The sequence below is a fragment of the Odontesthes bonariensis genome, chromosome 9 (assembly GCF_027942865.1).
Source record: "Odontesthes bonariensis isolate fOdoBon6 chromosome 9, fOdoBon6.hap1, whole genome shotgun sequence".
NCBI classification, from domain to species: domain Eukaryota; kingdom Metazoa; phylum Chordata; class Actinopteri; order Atheriniformes; family Atherinopsidae; genus Odontesthes; species Odontesthes bonariensis.
In genome coordinates, this window is record NC_134514.1 from 12,621,130 (window position 1) to 12,642,420 (window position 21,291).

At 41.2% G+C, this 21,291-nt stretch overlaps 1 protein-coding gene across 3 annotated transcripts; it reads left to right on the plus strand.

The window, feature by feature from the left end:
- The first annotated feature begins 225 nt into the window (after positions 1 to 225).
- On the plus strand, positions 226 to 20,488 carry kiaa0753 (KIAA0753 ortholog). 3 transcript variants are annotated; one of them, XM_075473168.1, is made up of 18 exons: positions 226 to 667; positions 1,307 to 1,600; positions 1,726 to 1,987; positions 2,115 to 2,224; positions 2,320 to 2,382; positions 2,656 to 2,877; positions 3,434 to 3,611; positions 4,334 to 4,527; positions 4,700 to 4,830; positions 6,050 to 6,205; positions 6,772 to 6,861; positions 8,446 to 8,530; positions 8,667 to 8,738; positions 8,886 to 9,056; positions 9,752 to 9,833; positions 10,066 to 10,186; positions 17,222 to 17,449; positions 20,032 to 20,488. In XM_075473168.1, exons 1-18 carry the CDS (start codon positions 530 to 532, stop codon positions 20,183 to 20,185), a joined length of 2,751 nt encoding a protein of 916 aa, XP_075329283.1. In that variant the 5' UTR covers positions 226 to 529; the 3' UTR covers positions 20,186 to 20,488. The 3 variants fall into 3 exon arrangements, with proteins under 3 accessions (XP_075329283.1, XP_075329284.1, XP_075329285.1); XM_075473169.1 differs by having other exon boundaries at positions 6,053 to 6,205; XM_075473170.1 differs by having other exon boundaries at positions 4,337 to 4,527.
- Positions 20,489 to 21,291: the final 803 nt, after the last annotated feature.

Below are 21,291 nucleotides of genomic sequence, written 5' to 3' on the forward strand. Positions count from 1 at the left end.
CTGAATTAGATAATCATAGTATTTTATTCTCATCTTCGTCGACTATTTTTCACATTGTTGATCGTATTTACATCAATTTTAGATTTCAACAGTCATAAACTTAAATGTTTTTTATTTAAGTTAATGATTTGTTATAATAGTTACGTTTTGTTTTTGTTTTTTTAAAGGAAAAAGCTTTTATTTCTTTTTACCAAAAGAAAAAAACTACTTCCGTCTGTTGTCGTCATGGCGCCGTTTCAAACTGATGTCACTCTGTTATTAAAATGTAAAACGTTAAACATCTTCTGTATTTTAGTTAGCTTCTAGTTAGCCGCTTTTTACGCCAAGTGAGTTAAAAACTCGTTTTACAAACTAGAAAAAGATGTAATTGGCGAGGGCAAAATGGTTGATTGGACGATTTTGGGATTAACTTGATGTTGGCGAAATTACGTTAGGTGAAGTTAGCCTGTTAATGCTAACGCTCATTAGCATTTTGATCACAACAATTGTTTACTGCCCTTGACATAGCTCGGTGGATGCTTTCAGCGCAATGACCGCACAGTTCTTGCAGAGTGGTCCCATTTTTTCCCTGGGACAGCAAAGCTGTGACAGAGACTGGGTTGATGTTGGCGAAATCCGAAACGCGAACAATCGCAGTACTTTAAGGACCAGAACGTCCCAAACCAAGGTAAACAACAGTGGAGGGAGTATTTCAAGCCTGCTCATTTGAGCCTGTTTGTCTGCTCATTTTCCTCAACTGTCCAGTTAAGTCGCTTCTTTGTTTAAATATTTTATAGACCCGTGTAATTTGTTAATATTTGCTAACCTATACCTCTTAATTTTGGGCATTGCAGGTTAACAGAGTCATGATTGTAGACCCCAAAGTCTTAGCAAAAAACATACTTAATTTAGGATTTGCTGTTACGTATCATTACATATAGCTTGCAGACATCTATAAAGTAACTAGAATGGGAGTGTACAAACTTCTAATTGCACAGAGGCTGTCAAAATTAGATTTGTAAATGATCAAAATTATAACATGTATACTGGTTTATCAAAAGTTTGTGCAAGGATGAAGTGCATTAAATACTTCTTTTACACATAGAGGTGTGGTGTGTGGACAAATGCTTGCACGTTATAAAAAAAATGCAAGAAATATAACATAGACAAGTCCAGTTGTCAAGAAGTTGGTAGATGTCATCAAATCATAAACGTCAGACAAATGTGAGTAGCAATTAGTGTGTTACTGTAGGAAATTAAGTCTTGCTTACTGACCTCTACGGTTCCAACAAGGAGGATGTTATTTGTCGGGAATTATATGTTACAGCTATTGTTCAATGAGGACATCCCTCCAAGGGTCATCAACCGTGCCACCCATGTAGGCCCCCCAGCCCCCATTGTGATAGAAAGACTGCTTCCACGGTCTGAAGTGCATGAGAGCGTGGACAGCATCAGAAGCTCGTTGAACTTCACTACACTCTCCGAGGAGAGGCTTCAGGCTGCCGTTAAACTGGCTAAGAGAGATCTAAGACGAAGGCACCTTGAGTCACAGAAAAAAATCCCAGCTAAACCTTCACAAGAGGCCTCCGTCTTTGAAACAAGTGATGTGGAGCTGCTTCAGGTACTCCTGTTGTTGATACATGGTTAAGAATAAATGTAAACTGTAAATAAAGAGTCTGTATGAAAGTTTACTGGTTTTAAATGGTTAGCGCAAACACCAAAAATAATCTTTACTCTTCTTCGTAGGAATTAGCAACCACTCAGAGTAAAACGAAGGTGAAAGCCTCAAGTCCAAAAGAAAAGGTGGCTCGGTCTGGTATCAAGCAGCTCGCCTCCAAGAAAAATCCAGCTTCTTCTTTGCCTCGTGTTGGCCAGTCCCCTCCAACCAGAGACCCTGGCCCAAGACAGGTGGAAAGAGGAAAACCGGCACCTCTAAGCCATGAGATCCGTAAACTGCAAAATGAGCTGGAAGTGTATATTCAGAAGGTGGAGGAGCTAGCTAAGAGAGGTAAACCATGACAACGACATGTTGCTTTTGATTTACATGTACAGCTTATGTTGAGCAAACACAAAGTCTCTGATTTTATTGTTAATTTGAGCTGATGGTGGATAATACACTGTATTTTGAACAATAGGGGAGAAAATGGAGGAACCATTGGAACCTGAGGAGCAAAGCAAGTTGGAAATACGCAGACAGAAGCAGGCGGCCCGCTCAGCACGAGTCATTTATGTTCTACAACAACAGGCATTTAAATTTCTACCACCACATGCTAGTGATAAATAAACTGTCTCTTCCTTTTTTGCACTGCATCTATGAACACAGTTTTTATTATTTTACAGGTGAAAGAGATTCAAGAAGATATAGAAAAACTACGAAGAGAAAAAATGTGGGACACCAAAAAGGTTTGTCTTCAGCCGTCTAAAAGCTTACTGGTAAATAGAGCCATTAATGATAATTATGATGCTTTAAATGCTCAAAAAATGATTCATCTGTTATCTGTTAATGCATCTAAACTTATGAACAACTCAAACTACATTTCTTTTAGTTACATTTGTTAAATGTATTTTTCTAAAAAGGGGTTTTTGCTCATTTTTTGCCTTCTGTCCTGCCGAGTACCCAATGAATGATCTGTTTTCCACAACTTTAAACAGATTAAAAGTTTCCTCTTCTTTCAGTCTGTTGCAATTAACAGACTTGCAGCTGCCCACCGTGGAGCACTCAGGGCCTTACAGGTTATCATCCACCAGCTTTCAGATCTGTCTCAGAGCAGGGTGCCCCCCTATTACAAAGAACTGGGACAGCTGATTCGTCAGCTCTCTTTGTGCTCAGCTAAGGTTGAAGCGGACCGGAGTTCAGCTGTGCCTGAGACGGCCCTTGACATCTTGCAGAAACTAGAGGTAAGAAGTATAAACTACAGCAACTACACTATGGTGTTGTTTTGTTGTTTCAAAGCATTTAATTTGCATGAATGATGGCTTCATGTAAAACTTTTACTATGCAGTCCATTAACTATGGGATCATATAGCAGGAATATAATCCCAAAGAGAGACAACGTTAACAGTTTTTGTGTTTATGAAGTGGATTAAGCTTCACAATGGGAGATTTGAAGTATCTGCTGCAGTTTTTTTGCCACTTGGGCTTATTTTAAGCCCAAGTAAACTTTTCGCAGCTGCTCTCTGCCCCCCTAAAGTCTGAGATTATGTTAAGAAAGGTTGACAGTTTCTGAAGGTTTTGTCTAATATTTAAGAAAGCACTGACAAACTGAACTGAGTCTTCAGTGCAGTTACTCTATGAGAGCTTCAAGGTGTACATGTTTTATTAGATTTTTTTGGTTAGAGATTTGAATGTCCATCTATATTTTTTAGGAGGACTGGTTTAGGGATAGTTGTTATAATGATTGCTGTTATTGTTCATAATCCAGGATTTAAGTAAACATCCCTTTGTTCCTCTCAGACTTTGGATTCAGCTCTCAGGAAACAAGAGATGCTTGAAAAGATTCAGGCCCAAGCATGTCCTCCACGCAGGAAGTCTCCTCATCGCAGCGTGTCCCCTGCTCCTGCGCCCAAGGGTCCCAGCGTGTTAACTGCTGCAGGTCCTCGCAAACGCACAAAGCCCAAGAGAGCTGTCCACGGTGAGAACTGATTTTTCTTTTTCTTTTTTAAAAAAATCTTTTTTGCAAGGAGTAAAAACTTAATATAACAACATGAATTTTATATAATAGTATTTTCCTTGGAAAATGGCTGAGTTGCTCCCAGAGGCTTGGAAATAATTGCACAGATATTAAGTGTGCGTAGTCTCCTGTGTATTGGGTAGTCAGCTTAGCCAGCTTAGGGCTTTTTGGTGGTTGTGTTTGAGCCTCCTACTGTGCTTAAATGGCTGTAGCCAGGTTGAAAATTGATAAGGAGCCATGAATAAGTGATAGAAAAACAGGAACTGATGTGTAGAACCCAGGCCTTCGGTCCCCTGCTGCTTAGTTTTATAAGCAGTTAAGACCTGCTAGTTCTTATTGAGCTGAGAGGCATCCTTTGCAAGACATAAACACCTACAATGAGCTTTATCTGCAATCTAGATCTTCCTGGAAACAGAATTTGCCGCATTGCTTAATTCCCTGTACCATAAACCGAACAGGTTGTCCAGAGTGTGCACTTACTGACAAATCGATGGTGTGTGTTCCCACCTGGTTTCCACCTTATTTACTCCTATTTTTTTTTATTTATTTATTTTTTTTTTTTTAAGGGATGGAAAAAAAAACCTTGTTGTCAATCATAGCTATTCCTAAATTTCTATTTAAGAAAGATTCAGAGGCTAAATTTGGATCAGAACAAATCAGTGGTTTCATTTTTTATTTTGCAGCAGGAAGAAAAATGACCTCACAAAAGCCCAAAGCTACTTCTCACCATCCCATGAGCAGGAGAGAGGTGCCGAGGACTGGTGTGCAGAGCCTCGCCCAGCAGAGGGAGCTGATAGAGCTGCAGGAACAGTCTCAGACAAACAGTACCAGCAAAAGAGGACGGCAAGCTGAGAGAAGAAAGGCTGACGTAATGAAGGTGCTAGACTCATGTGTAGCTGAGAAAAAGGAATTAAAGAAAACACCCACTGAGCGCTAAAAGAATGATTTTGATTCTGTTACCACACAGTGGAAAGGTGTGTTAGCGGTCAGATTGAAACCGTGTGAGGTTATATAAACAAAGTAAATGTATATTTTGTCATCTTTGTTAGCGTAATCAGAAGCAAGATGTGGGCTTCCAGCAGCCCACAGTTTCCTCGCGGCTCCGAGTTACCCAGCTTCCTCAAAAAGAGCACTCTGTGCCCTGGATACCAACGTCCCCTCACTCTCCTCCTCCACAGTGGTGAGCATGTTATCTCTTTGTATGACGGTTGATTTTATAATCCTAACTCTCTTAGATGATTTATATCATTAGATAGCCAGAGTTATGTGCAGTTTTCGTAAGTACGTGGATGCTCTTTTGGCTGAGCTGAACAGCACTGCCCATAATCTACAGATGTTGCAGCGTGCCTGATGAAGTTAGCCAAGTGTTGGAAGTATGCTACTGATGATCACTCAACATATTTTGGCCTAACCTCTCTCTCAGACCTTGCAGACGAAGCACAGTGCCTGTACAGTACTGTGTGAAAGTCTTGAGCCGCCCTTTATTTGTATTTTGAGCTTGTACGTTTGAGCTTGAAAGTCAGTATTTTCTTTGAGCACATTTTTTTTTCTTCAACACAGCCTGAACCCTGTTAGATAAGCTTTCTTATAATATCTTTAAGTAGTTTTCAGGAACAGGAGCCTATCGCAGCTGCCATCAGACAAGATTCATTCATCTTCTCGGAAATCCAGCACCATTTGTAAATCATGGGACAGCTTTATTACTTGACAAACGTGCTTTGGCTTGTGGATTTCCAAAAGGTCATCCTAAAACATTCAACACACAGCATTTGCATAAACCAAGCTTGATGTATCCACATAGATGCAGCATATTAACCAATGTGCACTTAAAGGAGTGGGTTGAGTACATGTTTAGATTGCTTTAAACTAGTCATTCTCCCGGTTTTGGATGAAGAATAGTTTATAACGAGAGTCACATCTCAGTTATTTACAACTCCACAAAAATTCTTCTCTCTAAACTTGTAAATGGTGTGTTCAAAGTGATCCAATGTCACACCCAAAACTGAACAGATTTATCCATCAGGAATGTTTTTCCTCTTTTGGCCCTCATTAATCATCCGCCAACCCTTCAATTTATCTGGTGGCTGTGTGTATAAAAACTTTATACAAAGTAGGTCAGACTATCTCTGTTTTCAAAAGCTGCTCAGCACATAGATAAGACAGACATTAGATTGTCATTTATTCACTCGATGCAGAGAAAAACAACAGAGATGCAAAAACACTTAGCATCTTTTTCTTCCATTTCAACTGTCGTTTGAAATTTTTTTAAATTAAATCTATGTGAAGGAGACGTAAGTGTAAAACACATTAGAGTTGCAGATTCAGTGTGTAAAAATCACCCTTTCGGGGTTCTCTGTCTCATTCTCTTCTGTGTGTTCGTTTGTTTCTGACTTTCACAGCAGGTCTCCTCAGAGGGCGAGACAGGAGCCTCGTTGTCTCTTCTCTCCGGTGAAGCCCTCGTCGAGCCCTCCAAAGCAGCAGGTGGGAGGTGGATTAGAAGCGGAGCTGAATTTGAGCCCAGCAAAGAGGAAAGAAGCTCAGAATGAAGCATTAAGGTTAGCCCTACCTCCCACAATTGTCTCTAATTTGACTTTATTATCTTCTCATTTATCTCAAAATGAAATGTTCTAGTTTGTCAGATTAGCTGTTTCGTGTTTTCTCTTTTTTTTCTCTTCCACTCATTAGATTTTCTGTCCTGGCAAAAGAGAAAAAGGCCATGTGGATGAAATCTTGGGAAAATAAATTTGAATGAGTCTCTGTTTCCGCTGATCATTTCTAACCTGTATGTCAGGCCCCACTTGCTGAGAGCCACAGGCAATACTCGGATTGTAATTCAGGGATAATTCCTTACAATAAATGAATCTAGATTTTTTTAGATTGAAGCCATTTCTCTTTTTAAGTAAACGACAGTTGGCCTGTTTTCAGTGCTTATTAAATACCTCATTGATTGAGTGTTGCACACATGCCTCTGTTTAATCTAATATTAATTACTAGATTTGCGCTTTCCTATTAATCAGTGGCTCGAAGCCGGATTTTAGAGATGAGGATTATAAGTTATTCATGTGAAAAGCTTCATCAAGCTTGTGTTTTGCATCCTGTAATGGTTTCTGGTTTGGAACAGGAAAGCTTGGCTGGATAAGGTGACTGTGCAGGGACTGAAAAAGCTCAACCATCTCAGTAAAGAAGAGGCTGCACACCTTCAGAGATTAAGGTATGGTGCTAATAAAATTACACTTTAAGCACATTTGTAAGATCCATGGGGACTGAAGTTGAAGGTCATTTTGTGGAATCCATCATTGGTTATTAATTTCATAAGTAAAAAATGTGTTGGAATCAATTTTTGATCTCACTGGAACTTCAATAGACTCATTGACAATGAATACTAAACTGGAGTTGACTGAAATGAACTCATGCACAAAATGTTTGGCTAATGATGCAGTTTAAACAAACTTAAACAACACACAGAGGTTTAGAATTCTTCAGTTCCCTGTTAAACACAAAGTAAGACATTCATCTTTATAATACACGAGTCACTTAAGAAAAAAAATAAAGCTTTTATGCTTTACCTAATCAGTCACTGGAAAAGCTGAAATGTAAAAGATTCAGTGAATATATGAGGTCATGCTTTTCTTTTCTGCCTCGCAAAGACTCAATACCTGTTTTTTGTATTGATCTGAGGTTTTTAATATCTGGGAGTTTGGATTTCCATAAAAGAACAGCAGACGTCCCTGGTTGTGCTCATATTTGGCTATCAGGACACTTTAATTTAGATAGACCTCTATTACTGGGCTGTTGTGCCTGTTGTAGCCTTTCCTGCTTCATCTGGTGCAATCACATTCCAAAACGCATGAAATGAATATTGTCTACAAAAAAAAGTCAATAACAGTGACATCATCCATATTGAAATGAAGTAGAATGTAGAGCACTTAATCAGTGTGGAACCTTGGAATTTTTTTATCAAGGATTTTCTTGTAAAAGAAAAATAAATTGTAACTTTATGGGACCCTCTAAAAATACAATCTCTTCTGCAAATATTTTCTAATAAAAATTTTTGAGGTTTGGTCTTGAAATTCTTTTTCTTTTAAACCTCACCAGTTGCTACGCCTTCGTTATTTCTTGGATTGAGTTTAAATTTGTACTGAACGTCAGTAGAAACCTGGATAAGCCCTCTACAATTTAAGCAAATTGTGTATCAGGGCAGAGTGGTGGCAGTTTTGGGGGATTTGATGTTGGTTAATTGCTGTGAAGATGAATATTTTGGAAACTACTGCCTTGTAAATATATTCTATTATGTACACTTACATTGTGCTTTCCTACAACTCGGTGCCCCTTTACACTACAATCCATCTTTACCCACTAACAAAAACGTGGAATGCACTGTTTTGTTTTATACATAGAACATGTTTCTTATGTATTTATTCATCAATGACACATCAGGGACAATCATGAGTTGCAGTACCTTATCCAAGGATACGTGGACATATGGAGTGTGGGAGTTGGGATTTGAGACAGACCTTCAGATTAGTTCACAGCCTGCTTTACTGTCAGTTAAGAGTTACAGCCGCCCCATAACAACACTGCTGCTTTGTGTGAATCCCATTGGCCTTGAAAACCAGAGTGTTTTAATAATGAACACTTGTGAAATGAGCGATTACAGACTTTTTCATCAGGTGAGTGACTTCTGACCATTTTTTTTTTAATAATGTTATCTGGAGAAAAATGTTTCAGCTCATCCCTTAAAGCAGTTCAGCATCACAACGACCTCTGTGACATCTGGCAATGTTTTGTTTGACAGATCTGAGGTGTCGCCAACTCAGTGGACGGAAGGAGCTGAGCAGAAGGCCAGAGAGAGAATTCAGCCACTTCTGGACGAAGTCCAGGTGGGGAGACTTATCTGCAGCCTGGCTGCTGCCACTTTAGTCTCATTTCTGAAAAATCCATTTACTCCCCTTGATTTATTTTGATTGATTATAGAGTACTTTTTGGGACTGTGTTTGTTTTGACTGTGTGCTTCAGCTGATTGGTGAGCCCAGGAGCAGGACCAGCACCTCGTGGAAGAATCCGCTTTCTGAGCAGGCTGCAGAGAGGGTGAGCTACCATGCTTGAGACTTGACTTTTCTTTTGTACAAAGTTTCAATTTGGTACCAAGCCGATGATTACACAGTGAAGCACAATAGTAAACCTTGGTAGTCACTGCATTTAAAAAAAAAAAAAGATATGAAATGTTCTGCACAGGCAGCAGAGAGTGCTGAACAGCTGAGTGAAGCGCTGCTGGAAGAGCTGCTGGAGGACACCGCTCGGGTTGCGTGGGCGGCTGAAACAGACAGACAGGTGGAGGGCATGGCCAAGTGCGGGCTCCAAGCCCCCACCCTCGAGAGCATGCTGCTTCGTATGGAGGAGATACAGGTAAGAGCTGGCCCACCAGAAAAAGGTCAATGTAGAGCTTGAAAGGTCACCTGCGATCAGCTTGTTATTTATAGTGAGCTGTTATGGCAGCTCTGGTCTGCTGCTTACTGATCAGGTTTGTCACGTTATCAGATTTTCAATACACGGCAATCTTTTGGCGCTTTTCCACTAGCACGGCTCGGTTTGGTTGTGTTTCCATTACAACAGAGTATACTTCGTGCCTCCTCGACGTGGGCGGGGTCGTCGTAACACGGCTGCGCGACCAGAACAACAACAACAACAACATACGAGGAGGATAGCATGGAGGACATGGAGGCGCTTGTGTTGCTGCTCACCCTGTGGCTTTTTGTCGCACAGAAGGCAAGAGAAGACTCCTGGCCGCCAGACAAAACAGTATTGAAAAGTGACGTCACTCATCGGCCAATCAGTGGAAGGCAGTCGGCTGACGTCACGTTTTAGTAACGCTTCTGCCCGCTTGGCACCAGGGCTCAGGTGATACGGAAAATCTACCCGGTTGCAGGTACTGCGTGCTAGTGGAAACACGCAATAACGCGCCGAGCCGAAGCGAGCTAGTGGAAAAGCGCCATTTGCAAAGTTAATTTTTAATGTGATATTATTGGGTTATCTTTAAAAAAAAGAACGTTATCAGATGGACACTGCGCCAGTAGAATGTGTTTTTCTGTGTCTTTAAACAGAGGTATGAAGAGGAAGTTAGAAGGAGGTTTGCCTGTATCACCTATTCAGATCCTCTTTACTGGGATCGCCCCGGGGCAACAGGTAAAAAGACTTCCAACTGCATCGCTCCTGTCTTATCTGTAAATGCATAGCTGAGGAAATGATGTGTAGGTGGAGACGGTGGTACAACAGTGAAGAGAAGCTGAATATTTGTCATTCAGTATGCTTGTCTCCTCTCTCCATCTGTCTGCCTCTCTGTCCCTTGCTCCGCTCCTTCCCTCTCAACACACTCTGCCATTTCCCCCTCCTCCTCTTTTTCTCTGCTCTCTCTTAGGATCCCAGTGCCATGCTCCAGTCTCCAGGCCAGCCTCTCCCCAACCAATTAGGCTCACAAAGCCAGTGCTGAAACAGACATCTGCAGCTGATATTGTCCTAGAAAAACCTATAGAGACTGGGTGGGTTGTCCTTTCCGTCCTCTTCAGTCACATTATTTCTATTTCTAATCTTTTTCATATGGTTTTTGAAGAACGTTATCTTTTCTAACTCAAGTTATAGGTCTAAACTTCTATTATCAGTCATCGTAGCTCCAGCACAACACTGCTGATTGCATAAGGTTATTTCCTAAATTGCAAATATGGATTTTGATGACTTGGAAAGTCTTCAGTCACTTTTAATATACTTTTTTTTGTAGTAATTCCATTTTCTACAGCATTCTCTATTACACAGCTAGTGCAATTGGACTTTTAGTCTTGATGCAAAGGAAGAGGTTTGTGTTTTTCCAGATGATGTATCAATGCCCCATAATCACTGTTTCATTCGGAGGCCTTACTCATCCCACAATACTCACTTAGTGAGTACCGTGCAGGGCAGAGTCTATTCCTGACTCTGGTAGCAGGCTCCAGAGAGAGACCCTCCGCTGCCCTGGGCTTCAGCTGCAGCTACTCTGCTGCTTAAATTAATGAAGAACTTTGAGGGAGGAGAAAATATAATGGAAGGACTAGAAGTAGTTGACACAGACAGACCAGCAGGATACTTCAGATAAATTTGAGTCATAAGGATTAGCAAGTTAAAGCCAGTCCCTTTTGAAGCGCCTTAATATCAGTTCCCTGAATGGAAACTTTTCCCGGAGGTCTACAGTGACGATGACTCATCTTTGACTCTTTAACAGCTTTTTTTTTTTTTTTTTTTTTTTTTTTTTTGGCAGACATAATGCAGATGCTCGGAAGTCCAGCATTTGATGTATGTAATATGTTTTCAGAGGAATGTGGCCGTCCAGCCACTTAACAAGGACAAAATCAATTGAGAACTGCCAGCTCATTTGGTCTGAAACTCCCTGGAGGGATTCTTTGTTGCATTGTGCAGACCTCCCTGCATCCTCAGCATCCCCACACAAATTACATTCAAGACATATATGAAAAATAGATTAAATTATATTTAGCAGCACATGCCTATTTGCTATGATACAGTGGTGCAATGATGTTGTTATTAGAGAGTAGAGCCCTGCACTCCCGCGGGAGTCGGGACCCAACGCAAAGCACTGCGGCGCGGGACACATTTTGAAAGCTCATTGCGGGCGCGGGCGGGAGGGGGAGTGCCTAGTGCGGGAGCGGTGATAAGCTGCAGTCCCGCTGACTAAAAACGTGAGGCACAACGACGAGGGACAGGGCATGGTTAACCTACCGGTACTTAAATAATAATTGGATTACATGTTACATTTTCAACATTCTGGGTTTAGAAAAGGTAGGGTAATTAATAACACATATTGTTTTCATTCCATTTATTTGCATTTAAATCAATGTAACGTGAGCTGTAGGCTTAGATATGTATGCTCAAATCCACTCAAAGTAGGGGGCGGGGCTCCATCACGCTGTGTTTAAAATCATATTAACTAAAAATATATAGGCTACTTTTACTTCCAAGAATGGAAATGTGACGAGTGGCATTAAACATATGTGCAATGTATTATTCTTAATATTCACGGTAGATTTTGGTAGGTATGTTGGGTAGGCTTATTGCTGTAAAGCCTCAGCTGCTTGTGCCATCTGATGCACTCCTGCACTATGTGCCCCACATGAAGGATCGGACAGTGGTGTGCGCAGCTAAGATCATGTTTCTTTCCTCAAGCCAATGACAAGAACTTCCGTGAGAAGTAACGCGAACGTCTGAATCATGCGGGAATTGCGGGCGGGAGCGGGACTAAATATGACAGGTGCGGGCGGGAGCGGGACTAAAAATCCTATCTTTTTGCGGGAGCGGGCGGGAGCGGGCGAGAGCGGGCGGGAGCGGGACTGTAAATTCTGTCCCGCGCAGGCCTCTATTAGAGAGCTCTGTGTGCCTTATAATCCAAGTTCATGTGTTCTCTAACATGGCAACGAGGCTGGCTACGTGTTCATCTTAGTGCGAGTGCGTGCTTCCACTGAATAAACTACATTTTCCAACTATTAAATCACCCTGATAGAGAGATTTAAGATGGGAGTCAACATCACTCAGACACGGAGATCTATGGGCTGCTTGAAAATCTCCAAGATGAGTTTCATGTTTGGTTTTGGCCCCTTTTGATTTGGACTGAGATTATGCTTCGCAAATGTGACAGCCAGTAGTTTTCTACGGTTATACGCTGGACCTTTGTAATGATTCCAGGATGTGTTACTGTGTTTTTTAGCCAGGAGTGTCTGAAACGTCTTGGACATACAAGAAAGAATTTTGAGTTGTATTGGTATGTCGCTGAAGTCCCTCACTTATCGTCGAAGGATTGCTGCGCTGTCTATTGACTCACACATCCCATAACAGAACGTGCGTCACTGCAAACAATGTCGCTGAATATGAAACTTGCCCACATTGTGTGTCAGAGCTCCAATGCTTATTTGCTGTGCAGTGATTGTTCACATTTGGAAAAGAAAAGCAATTCCCATTGATTCTAATGTGTTGTCCACATCAGTCACCTCTGCCCCTCTGTGAATGATGATCCAGCCCATTTTACTGTTAATTACCTACTGCTTTACAAGCATAGTGACTCCTAACAGATTGCGTTTGTGATGCCTCTGTGACAGCGACAGATGTTGCCGGAGGTATTATTCTCTAAGCTGGTCCATCCATATGTATATACCTGCATCTGTCCCACTCTTGAGTATGCACTATGTCTTGAAGGCCTTGAGGGAATTTCCACAAATCGGGCACAAATTTTGACTTGAGAACAAACTGATTAGAATTGATGGTTAAAGGTCACAATCACTTTCACCTCATCAAACACGTTTTTGGCCATAAATGAATAATCTGAATGCTAAAATAGTTGTCTTAAAGCTATGGTAGGTAATCCTAGAGAGCTAGCAAGAGAGCTAGCAAGATTCGAAAGTGTCCCCTCCTCTAAGCTCCACCCCCCCCTCCCCATTCCGTCAGTGCTTCATCCAAAGCCGGTAGAACCGCATGCGCACACGGAGCAGGGAGCCGACAGAGGGGGGCGTAGGCAGAAAGCAGAGGCATCTGATTGGTTTTTGTAGGCGCTCCAATCCGAGATCAGCGTCCCGCTGATCTCGGATTGGTCAGCTTTTTCTCAGTCCTGCAGCTGCCACAGAGGTCTGATTATTTTCGTCCCTTTTTCTAAATACATCTTGTATAGATTTCTCTCAGGACAGACGGACCATTTCACCCAGTATTACAAAATGTGTTTCTGAACAGGATTACCAACCATGCCTTTAACTTGATGTGACAAAGCAGTGTTCTCCAAAAACCAATTTTCTGGCCATTATGCAAAGCTGTGACTTATGAACAGAGGGAGAGTTTGTGACCACATTTCATTTCCTAGGTGAGATACTGAATTGTGGACAATTACCATGGGTACAAACCTTTTGAAATTTTTCTGATAGAGTTCACATACTGCATGAATCTGGATAGACAGGTATGTAAGCAGTGGGTTGATTGGCTGCCAGTAGGTTTGCTTTTTTTGTTTGATATACAGGGATTTTTTTCATCTTATGCCCTGCAACTAATTGAAAGCAGAAACCGCTTCTTTTTCTGCACTGCTTAATTCTCTGAGAGGTAATGAAGTGGGGTATTGCGTCATTCGGTGCAAGACAGACAGAGTAATTGTGTTTATTAGACACATTGTTTTATAGAGCTGTCTTTTGGGGCCAAGGACTCGTTTCATGAACTGGACTGAAGCTTTAACGGAGATGAGTTGGCTACCTGAGGTGCAGGCTTAAAAATGACCCTGGTGCCGCATTGGGCAACACATAGCAGCAGAGAGAACGCGAAGAAGGGTTTTGAATACAGATTCCTAAACAGCATTAGCAGTTATTACCAACCTAAGTTGTAGCAGTCTGCATATTCAATTAAGGTCTTTGCCTTTGATGATGTCGACATGTGTCCTTCATCTCAGTCTTTTTCAGGTTGTGTTGGGAGAAAAAGGATCTGTTTCTTTGCAGTTTTTCATATGAATTTAAAGAGGTGTAATTTAACTCAACAGCCTAATATTACTGTTGTCAGAAATTGCTCTTCATCTGAAAAGCAAAATTTGAAAAAAATGTATGTCAGTTTTAATGATAATATTTCACTTTGATGGCAACCCGTCAGTCTACTGACCCCACTGCGGTGTACATTTACACAGTAAAAATGATATTCTGTTTGCTGAAAACTATACTTGTTATAAATAGTTACATCTCAGCCGGTAGTCACAGCTGTGGATAGTCCAGATATCTGCCAAAGGCTCAGATAATTGATACTTGTGTGACTCAGAACACTTTTGGGGAGTAGAAAATCTTCGATCTGAAAAATTCTCCTTTCCAGTTGCTTATACAGCAACTGATTAGAAGAGGTCTTGCACCATTCCCTATGTGAAAGAGTGTTATCTGTTTTTGTATTGATGTGCTAACGTGTTAATCCTCGATCAGTGTTCAGTGTTCCAGTGTTCAGTTCAGCAGAGTGGCAAAGTTTAATTTTGGGATTTGGAGACAGCACAATGTGTGAAAATCTCTTCATGTGAGGTTTCTCAGCTCTGGTTTGTTCATATGAACCATATCTTCGGCTTGGACAGACATATCAGTTTGTCTCAAGATGACATAATCGGCACTTGTCTTCCTTGTCTTTTAATGGAAACGTGTACATATATTTTTTTGTATAGAAATGCAGAATGAAATGATGACAAAGTAAGCTTATATTTAAAAAAGAGCCGTGTCCATATTCCTGCTTGCCACACACACATTTGAAAACTCCTCAGGAAACCTCACGTCACTGTGACGAAGCTACAGTCTGTCTGCCTGTGTCTTTGTCATCAGACAGCACAATCACAGTCTGCAATTGTTTATAGCTGCTCTTGTAGAGGCACAGAAAAGAGGAAGGTGAAAAGTGATGGAGGAACACAATTGTAGAAAGAAATAACTTGATTTGAAAAAATAAGTGACTATATGTCTGTGTGTGTAGATGTAGGGAGGGATATATGGTTCATAGGTTACTATTTTAGTCTTTGCAGAGGACAGGTATTGTTACTTTTGAGTCGACGTACAACAGTAAGGCCGACTGCAACAAAGAGCCACCTGTTGTTTACATGAAGCCACTGTTTTCACTTCCATTGACTGTCATCAGCACAAACACTGTCTTTGTCCACCTGACTACAATTTCTAAAATAGCATCTATTATTTTCATCTTGGCTGTCTTTGTTATTGTACCTGTGTTAGTGCTTTCAAGCGACCGAGACAATGGACTGTGAGATTTCATCTTTTAACTCATCAGCAGAGCGGACGATAAGATTGACTATGTTTCCATGGTGAGGAGCCCAGATTCAGACCTTGATACTTTTGACTTACCCAGGTACAAATCAATGAAGAAGATGAAAGCCCCACTCAGCAATATAGTAAACCTTTCATCCGTATTTCTTCTCATGCCAAGTATTTCATTACTTAGTAAATGCCAGATTTGCGGTTGTGATAGCGTCGACCCTCTTTATCCTGCTTCACATGGACACCGCTGCAACATGAGAGAACATTTCCTGTCACGCTGTAGAACCTGTTTCTTACCACATTTATCTTTCCTGTTGTCACTGGGGTTTCTAATCGTCTCACTCGAATCACCCCCCTCAATCTTTAAGCCGAATTTGATTCTTCCAACTCAGCAAGCGTCCCTTTTGATAAATCACATATGGCGGCCTGCTTTGCCAGACGCTGCATGGCTGTAGCATTCACAGAGAAAGGAGAGCACACACTTGAGGTGATCTTGCCGATTACTAACATTATTTGTCTGGTTTTTTTGTGCACACACGTCCTTTGCACGTCAAGTGGTAGTTTGACAATAAATTGAAGCCGTTATTTTAAAAAAAAGTGGTTTAACCATGTAATTTTGGCTTTTTTCTTAATTACTGGCTACACAGAAAGGCTCACATCCTCATTAGTATACCCTCGACTGGCTTTGTTAGTTCATTTTATGCGGCTAAAGAAGGGAACAATATTGGCTCTTGAATTCGCACCAGAAGCAATTATGCGATCTAGTGATCTTCATGATGACATTATCTGAAGCTAAATGTTCATCCGCACCTGGTAAAGATGAGGGCCTCCCTCTAGGGTTCTGTCAGGGCTCAGTAAGCTGCCTGGAGCTTTAGGACCTGTTGGACATTTTCCCAAAAGTCAGGCTTTGCTAATCTCAAGAAAAGTTGTAACACTGGCGAGCTTTATGTTATTGAGCCCTTCAGTCCTATGCCAGCTCCCAAAGTTGGCACTCGTACTTGAAGACGTTAAGAGTCCCTGAAGTGGTTTGGAGGGTTACTGAGTGATGCAGAAGAATAGCGATAAGATACCACTGTGACTTTGTCATAACTTTCTGTTACCATTCCTTACCACACTTTCACCTTCAGTATTCAAGTTTTATCTTGACTGTCTTTTGAGCTAGAATGTTTGAAAGGTCCCTATTCATTTTCAACTGTGGCACAAAAAGCCCAAGACTTGAGTCTGCAGGTTGTTATATTGTTGCTTTTGTCACATTGGTCCTCTGATACCTGTCTGACTGTAAATCGACCCATTTCACACAGGAAGCAGAGTTTACAGTGTTTGTACTTGGATATTTATGGCTGCACCATGGTTTGTAGCCCCTGTGGTCAAAACTGAATAAAGTTCAGCGGAGGCCCAGGGAGCTCAATAGAGAGAAGCACTTTGCTTGGGAGCTGCAACATCACTAAATATAGCACAGCGAGCACCAATGCAAGAGCCTGGCTGATTTGTCCGAGTAGAGAGGATTATAAAGCAAGACCATGGCGATGCCCAGCTGAGCCCGTACTCGTTCAAAACAAGTGGCAGGCGAGACACATTTCCTAAAGTCATCCTCCTCAACCACAAATTGCACGGCAATAATTTTTAGTGCTGCTATCTAATGTCAATAAATGAGTTTGCAGATTCGCTGCAGATTCAGGCAGTTTGCCCTGTACACACACTCTGAGAGGAAAAGATAATGATAAAGTGTATCTCCTGGCCTCATTCTGTGGCCATGCCCTTGTGTTTCCACCTTCACAGTTACCTGATTGAGAACAGCCCAACACAGGAGGCATCCCAGGAAGAGCAGCCACCCACAAGCATCTCTGTGTTCGGTGGCTCAGCACAGAAGAGCAGTGGAACCGCGATCTCAGTGCCAGCCGGCATGCTGAGAAACATCCGCCGCTACCACGACAACTACGACGCCTACCTGCGTTCTGTGGCTCACGAGGCCATCGGCAGCTTTAACCCATGGGGCTTGGCAGACAGGTAAAACATTTTTAAAAAGATAAATAAATCAGTCGAAGCATTTATTTAGGCAGAAAGTTAACATAATGGCTGATGGGTCCAGAAGTTCTACTTTACATTCATGTCAAAGCTGGTTGCTGCAGCAGCAGCTCCCTCCATCACTCCCTCCAACCTCCTCCTTTTGTAGTGTTTCTTTAACCTGAGCGTGCCTAAATGCTCATGCATGTAATTTTAGGGAAGTCGGAGCTCCTTTACAACTAAGATTCGTGGAGAAACCCCTCAAGCAGCAAATAATTTTCCAACAAATCAAACCAATTATCCATTACCTACGTATAGTCTCGTTCCTTTTTCCTTTAGTAGGAGTCTCTGACTGAAATAACTTCTTTGGTATTTTTAAGGATTAGAAAACAAAAGAAGATTTCTACAGTGTTTAAAACTGAACCAGAGCCATACTGAAACAGATTTGTTCCTCTGGCTCCTTGTTTGATCCCTCGACATAATGCACCACAGGAAGTCCTCACTCTGAAGGGTCGTCCAGAGTTTATGGTGTGTCGTTTTGGGGGTCACCGTTCTTCCTCTCTCACTCTCACAAATTTGCACTCTCACCAGAATGCCTAATGCATTGGTGCGGTGCAGTCTCTCAGTATTAGTGAAAACAGTAAATCTATGAGTTTGGTATTGTAGTTTTACATTTCTAACAGATTTGTTCCCTCCTCTGTGTCACATATTTACATAGAATTGTTCAAAGCAGAGCTGGAAACTATTGTCCAATCCCACATGATTACATGCTCATTATTATTCCCACAACAGAGAATCAAACTTTTCATTGATCTGTCCTTATTCAAAAGGAAAAAGAATATTGCGTGAGGAGAAGCATCCAATTATTTCAGACTTTGTGGAGCACACGCATGTTGGCTTGTACACCCCCTGCTGAACTGTGACACCGTGCAGAAACCTTTCTAAGTGATGAGATGGTAATGAGCAGCCCAGAGCTGCCGTGGAGCACACACCACCTGCAGGATCTCATTCAATCTGTCTGCTAACAGATTGATGGCAACAGAGTCTTGAGCGTTACCAAAACATAGAAAACTTACATCTACAAAGCTATTTTAAGATCTGGTTATAACATGTGGCAACACTGAGTCAGATAATAATTCCGTGTTTGGATGAACTTCCTTCTCATGAGACTTGAGACATTGACCTGATGCTGCACAATTAGTTGTTTGGTAAACATGCAGAAAACGGAGAGCTAGAGGACCAAGAATGGATTTGTGAATATTAGCGGTAATATAGGACATATTAAAGGCTGTTCCGATCCGCCCCGTATGACACATTCTTTTGCAGACTGATTGGTTGTCCAAGGAAAACATGCACATCAAACCGCTGTTGAATATATTATTAGCCTTTACTTTTAGATAGCAGGCCTATTTTTGCCTGTTTTCTCCTAATGATACACACAAATATCCACACGTACACATATTTCCTGCTATATTTTATTTACATTTGATTTAACATCATGTTGATTTTTGTAGTCAATGTATTCAATGTAATCATGAGCGCTGGTGGTCTGAAAGGGTTGTAATTGTTTGAGTGATCACTTTGTTCATCGAAGGTTGTGACGGACCCAAATCATCATGTAGTTGCATTTTCAGTTGTCAATATCTTCACTTACTCGTTACTTTAATTTCTTGCATTATAGTATCTTTGTGCTGTGTTGGAGATGTAAGTGCTTCTTTAATAAGATCAGCCAGAAACATGATCCCTGCAGAGTCTAATCTTTTTGCCGTTTAAGGACTCACTGCCACCCGTTGTCTGAGATGCATCTCTTCTCCTTCATCTTTCGACCTTTTTCTTCTCTACCAAAGAAACTCCTTTGTCTCTCTTTAAATCTCCTCCATTTCTAATTGTTTACAAGTTGTTTTTTTATTATTAATGGTTAAGACGCTTTATGAATAACTTTTATCTTCTCTTGGATCCATTCTTTAGTTTTCAGGGGGACACCCACAACTCGAAGAATTGTCTTAGGATTTCATCAGTGGGAGAAACTCTGCTCAAGGACTTTTTTTTTTTTTTTAATGTTTTGGGTGCTTCCTGAGAGGGTTCTTTTACATCCTACCCTCGGTGTGTGTGTGTGTGTGTCTTGACCCAGATAACGTTCACTTAGATTTAGTATGTCGCTGCACTCAGCTTACCAGCCTTTGAAGGCTTTTTTGTTTGTTTTTTGCATTTCAGGGCAATACAGAGTGTCTAATTCTGTCAGCATAATCCTATAGAAAAATCTGCGCTGATTGCACAATCTGTAATTTTATGTATGGCTGGATAGTATAGTGGTGAGATTGCCTTTCATGTGGGTGACATGGGGTTCAAATTCCACCATGAAAAGGTACTACCTTCAGTAGGGGTACTTTTGCAAGACCCGCTTACACTACCTGCCAACCTGGGATATGAGTCTAAGTCGCTTTGGATAAAGTGTCCGCCAAAATCATAAATAAAGCTGCTGTTTGCATTTTCTCTAATATTTTTGGAAATTAGCTTAGGTAATGTTTCATGTGATTTACATTGTGTCGACTTTATCTACTTTGTTGTAACTTGTTGTCTCACAGCCTTGCAGAGGAGTTGCTGTCAGAGGCACTGGCTGATGTGTCAGCGGAGTTTCAGGAGGTGGTGGAGGAGTATGCCGAGGCCGTTTTCACCTCAGAGTTCCTGCAGCCGATCCAGTCGCCTCCTGCTTCAGCTGCGGCTTTGGTCAGCCAGTAGGATGCCCCAGCACTATTTGTGCAGTGGTTTCTTGAAAGATGCATTATTTTGTGTGTTTGTCATGGTGTAAAATCTGCAGGTTACATTTTTTTAACCCAGGATATGATTATTTATTATTATTATATAGCTTTTTATGATTAATTTTTGGATATTTGACTTTTGAATGAACTTCTTAAGTGTTTATGTTCATTTGATCTGAAAAAGTATTTTTATTTAACTTCTTTGAGAAGATGGCATCTGACTTTATTTCACTGTGATTTCATGTTTAATAAAGACGTTGCAGCCGATGAGATTGTTGCAATTGCACAGGAAGGGTTGGTCTCATCACTCTTTATGGTCCATTTGTATCTGTGATTGATTTCCTATGGGAAAGTTAGTTTAGGGTAGATAAGCTTGGAGGAACCATTACGACATTACGGAGGATTATAAGATTACTGCCCTCCCCTTGCTCTTGGTTTAAATCTCCCTGAGGATTATTCACACTTTCTATTTTCACGTGGGAACATAGACATAAATTAATTGCATATGGCCTCAATCTGAAAGTGTGGAAAGCCAAGGACATCATATGTTTAATCTGCTGGAACATTAGTTCCTTCTTTTGCTTTGAAATTTGAAAAAAAGGATCTCAGTGCTGCATCATGGATTTGTGGGAGTTTCTGACATTTGTGGTCATAAAGATTTTGCTTTTTGAAGCTGTAAAGTGGTTGAGTATCAGTTTGTAATGATCTTCTCAGTGCTTTTCTTAATTTGTTTGGTTTCCCCACAATATCAAACAAAATATGTCCTCTAGTTTATATACTGCATAATCCTGCATAATCATGGTGAAAAGCACCAACACGAGGAGAATGATTATACAAGACATGCTTGGCACACTTAGAAAATGTCTGAACCCCTTGAGAGCAACATGAAAGCAGCGCGAACAGAACAGAGGGGACACGTGCAGATGTTGCGCCGGCCTGTGGGGATCAGCCTCCGACAGCGTTCAAACAGTGACTGAATGAATTAGCTCACACGGAATCAGTCGCCGCTGCTCTCTCAGGCTGGATCCTGCGTGGGCGTCACAATATGCACGGGCTCCAGAACAGGGCAAATTTCTTCTTTTCGAC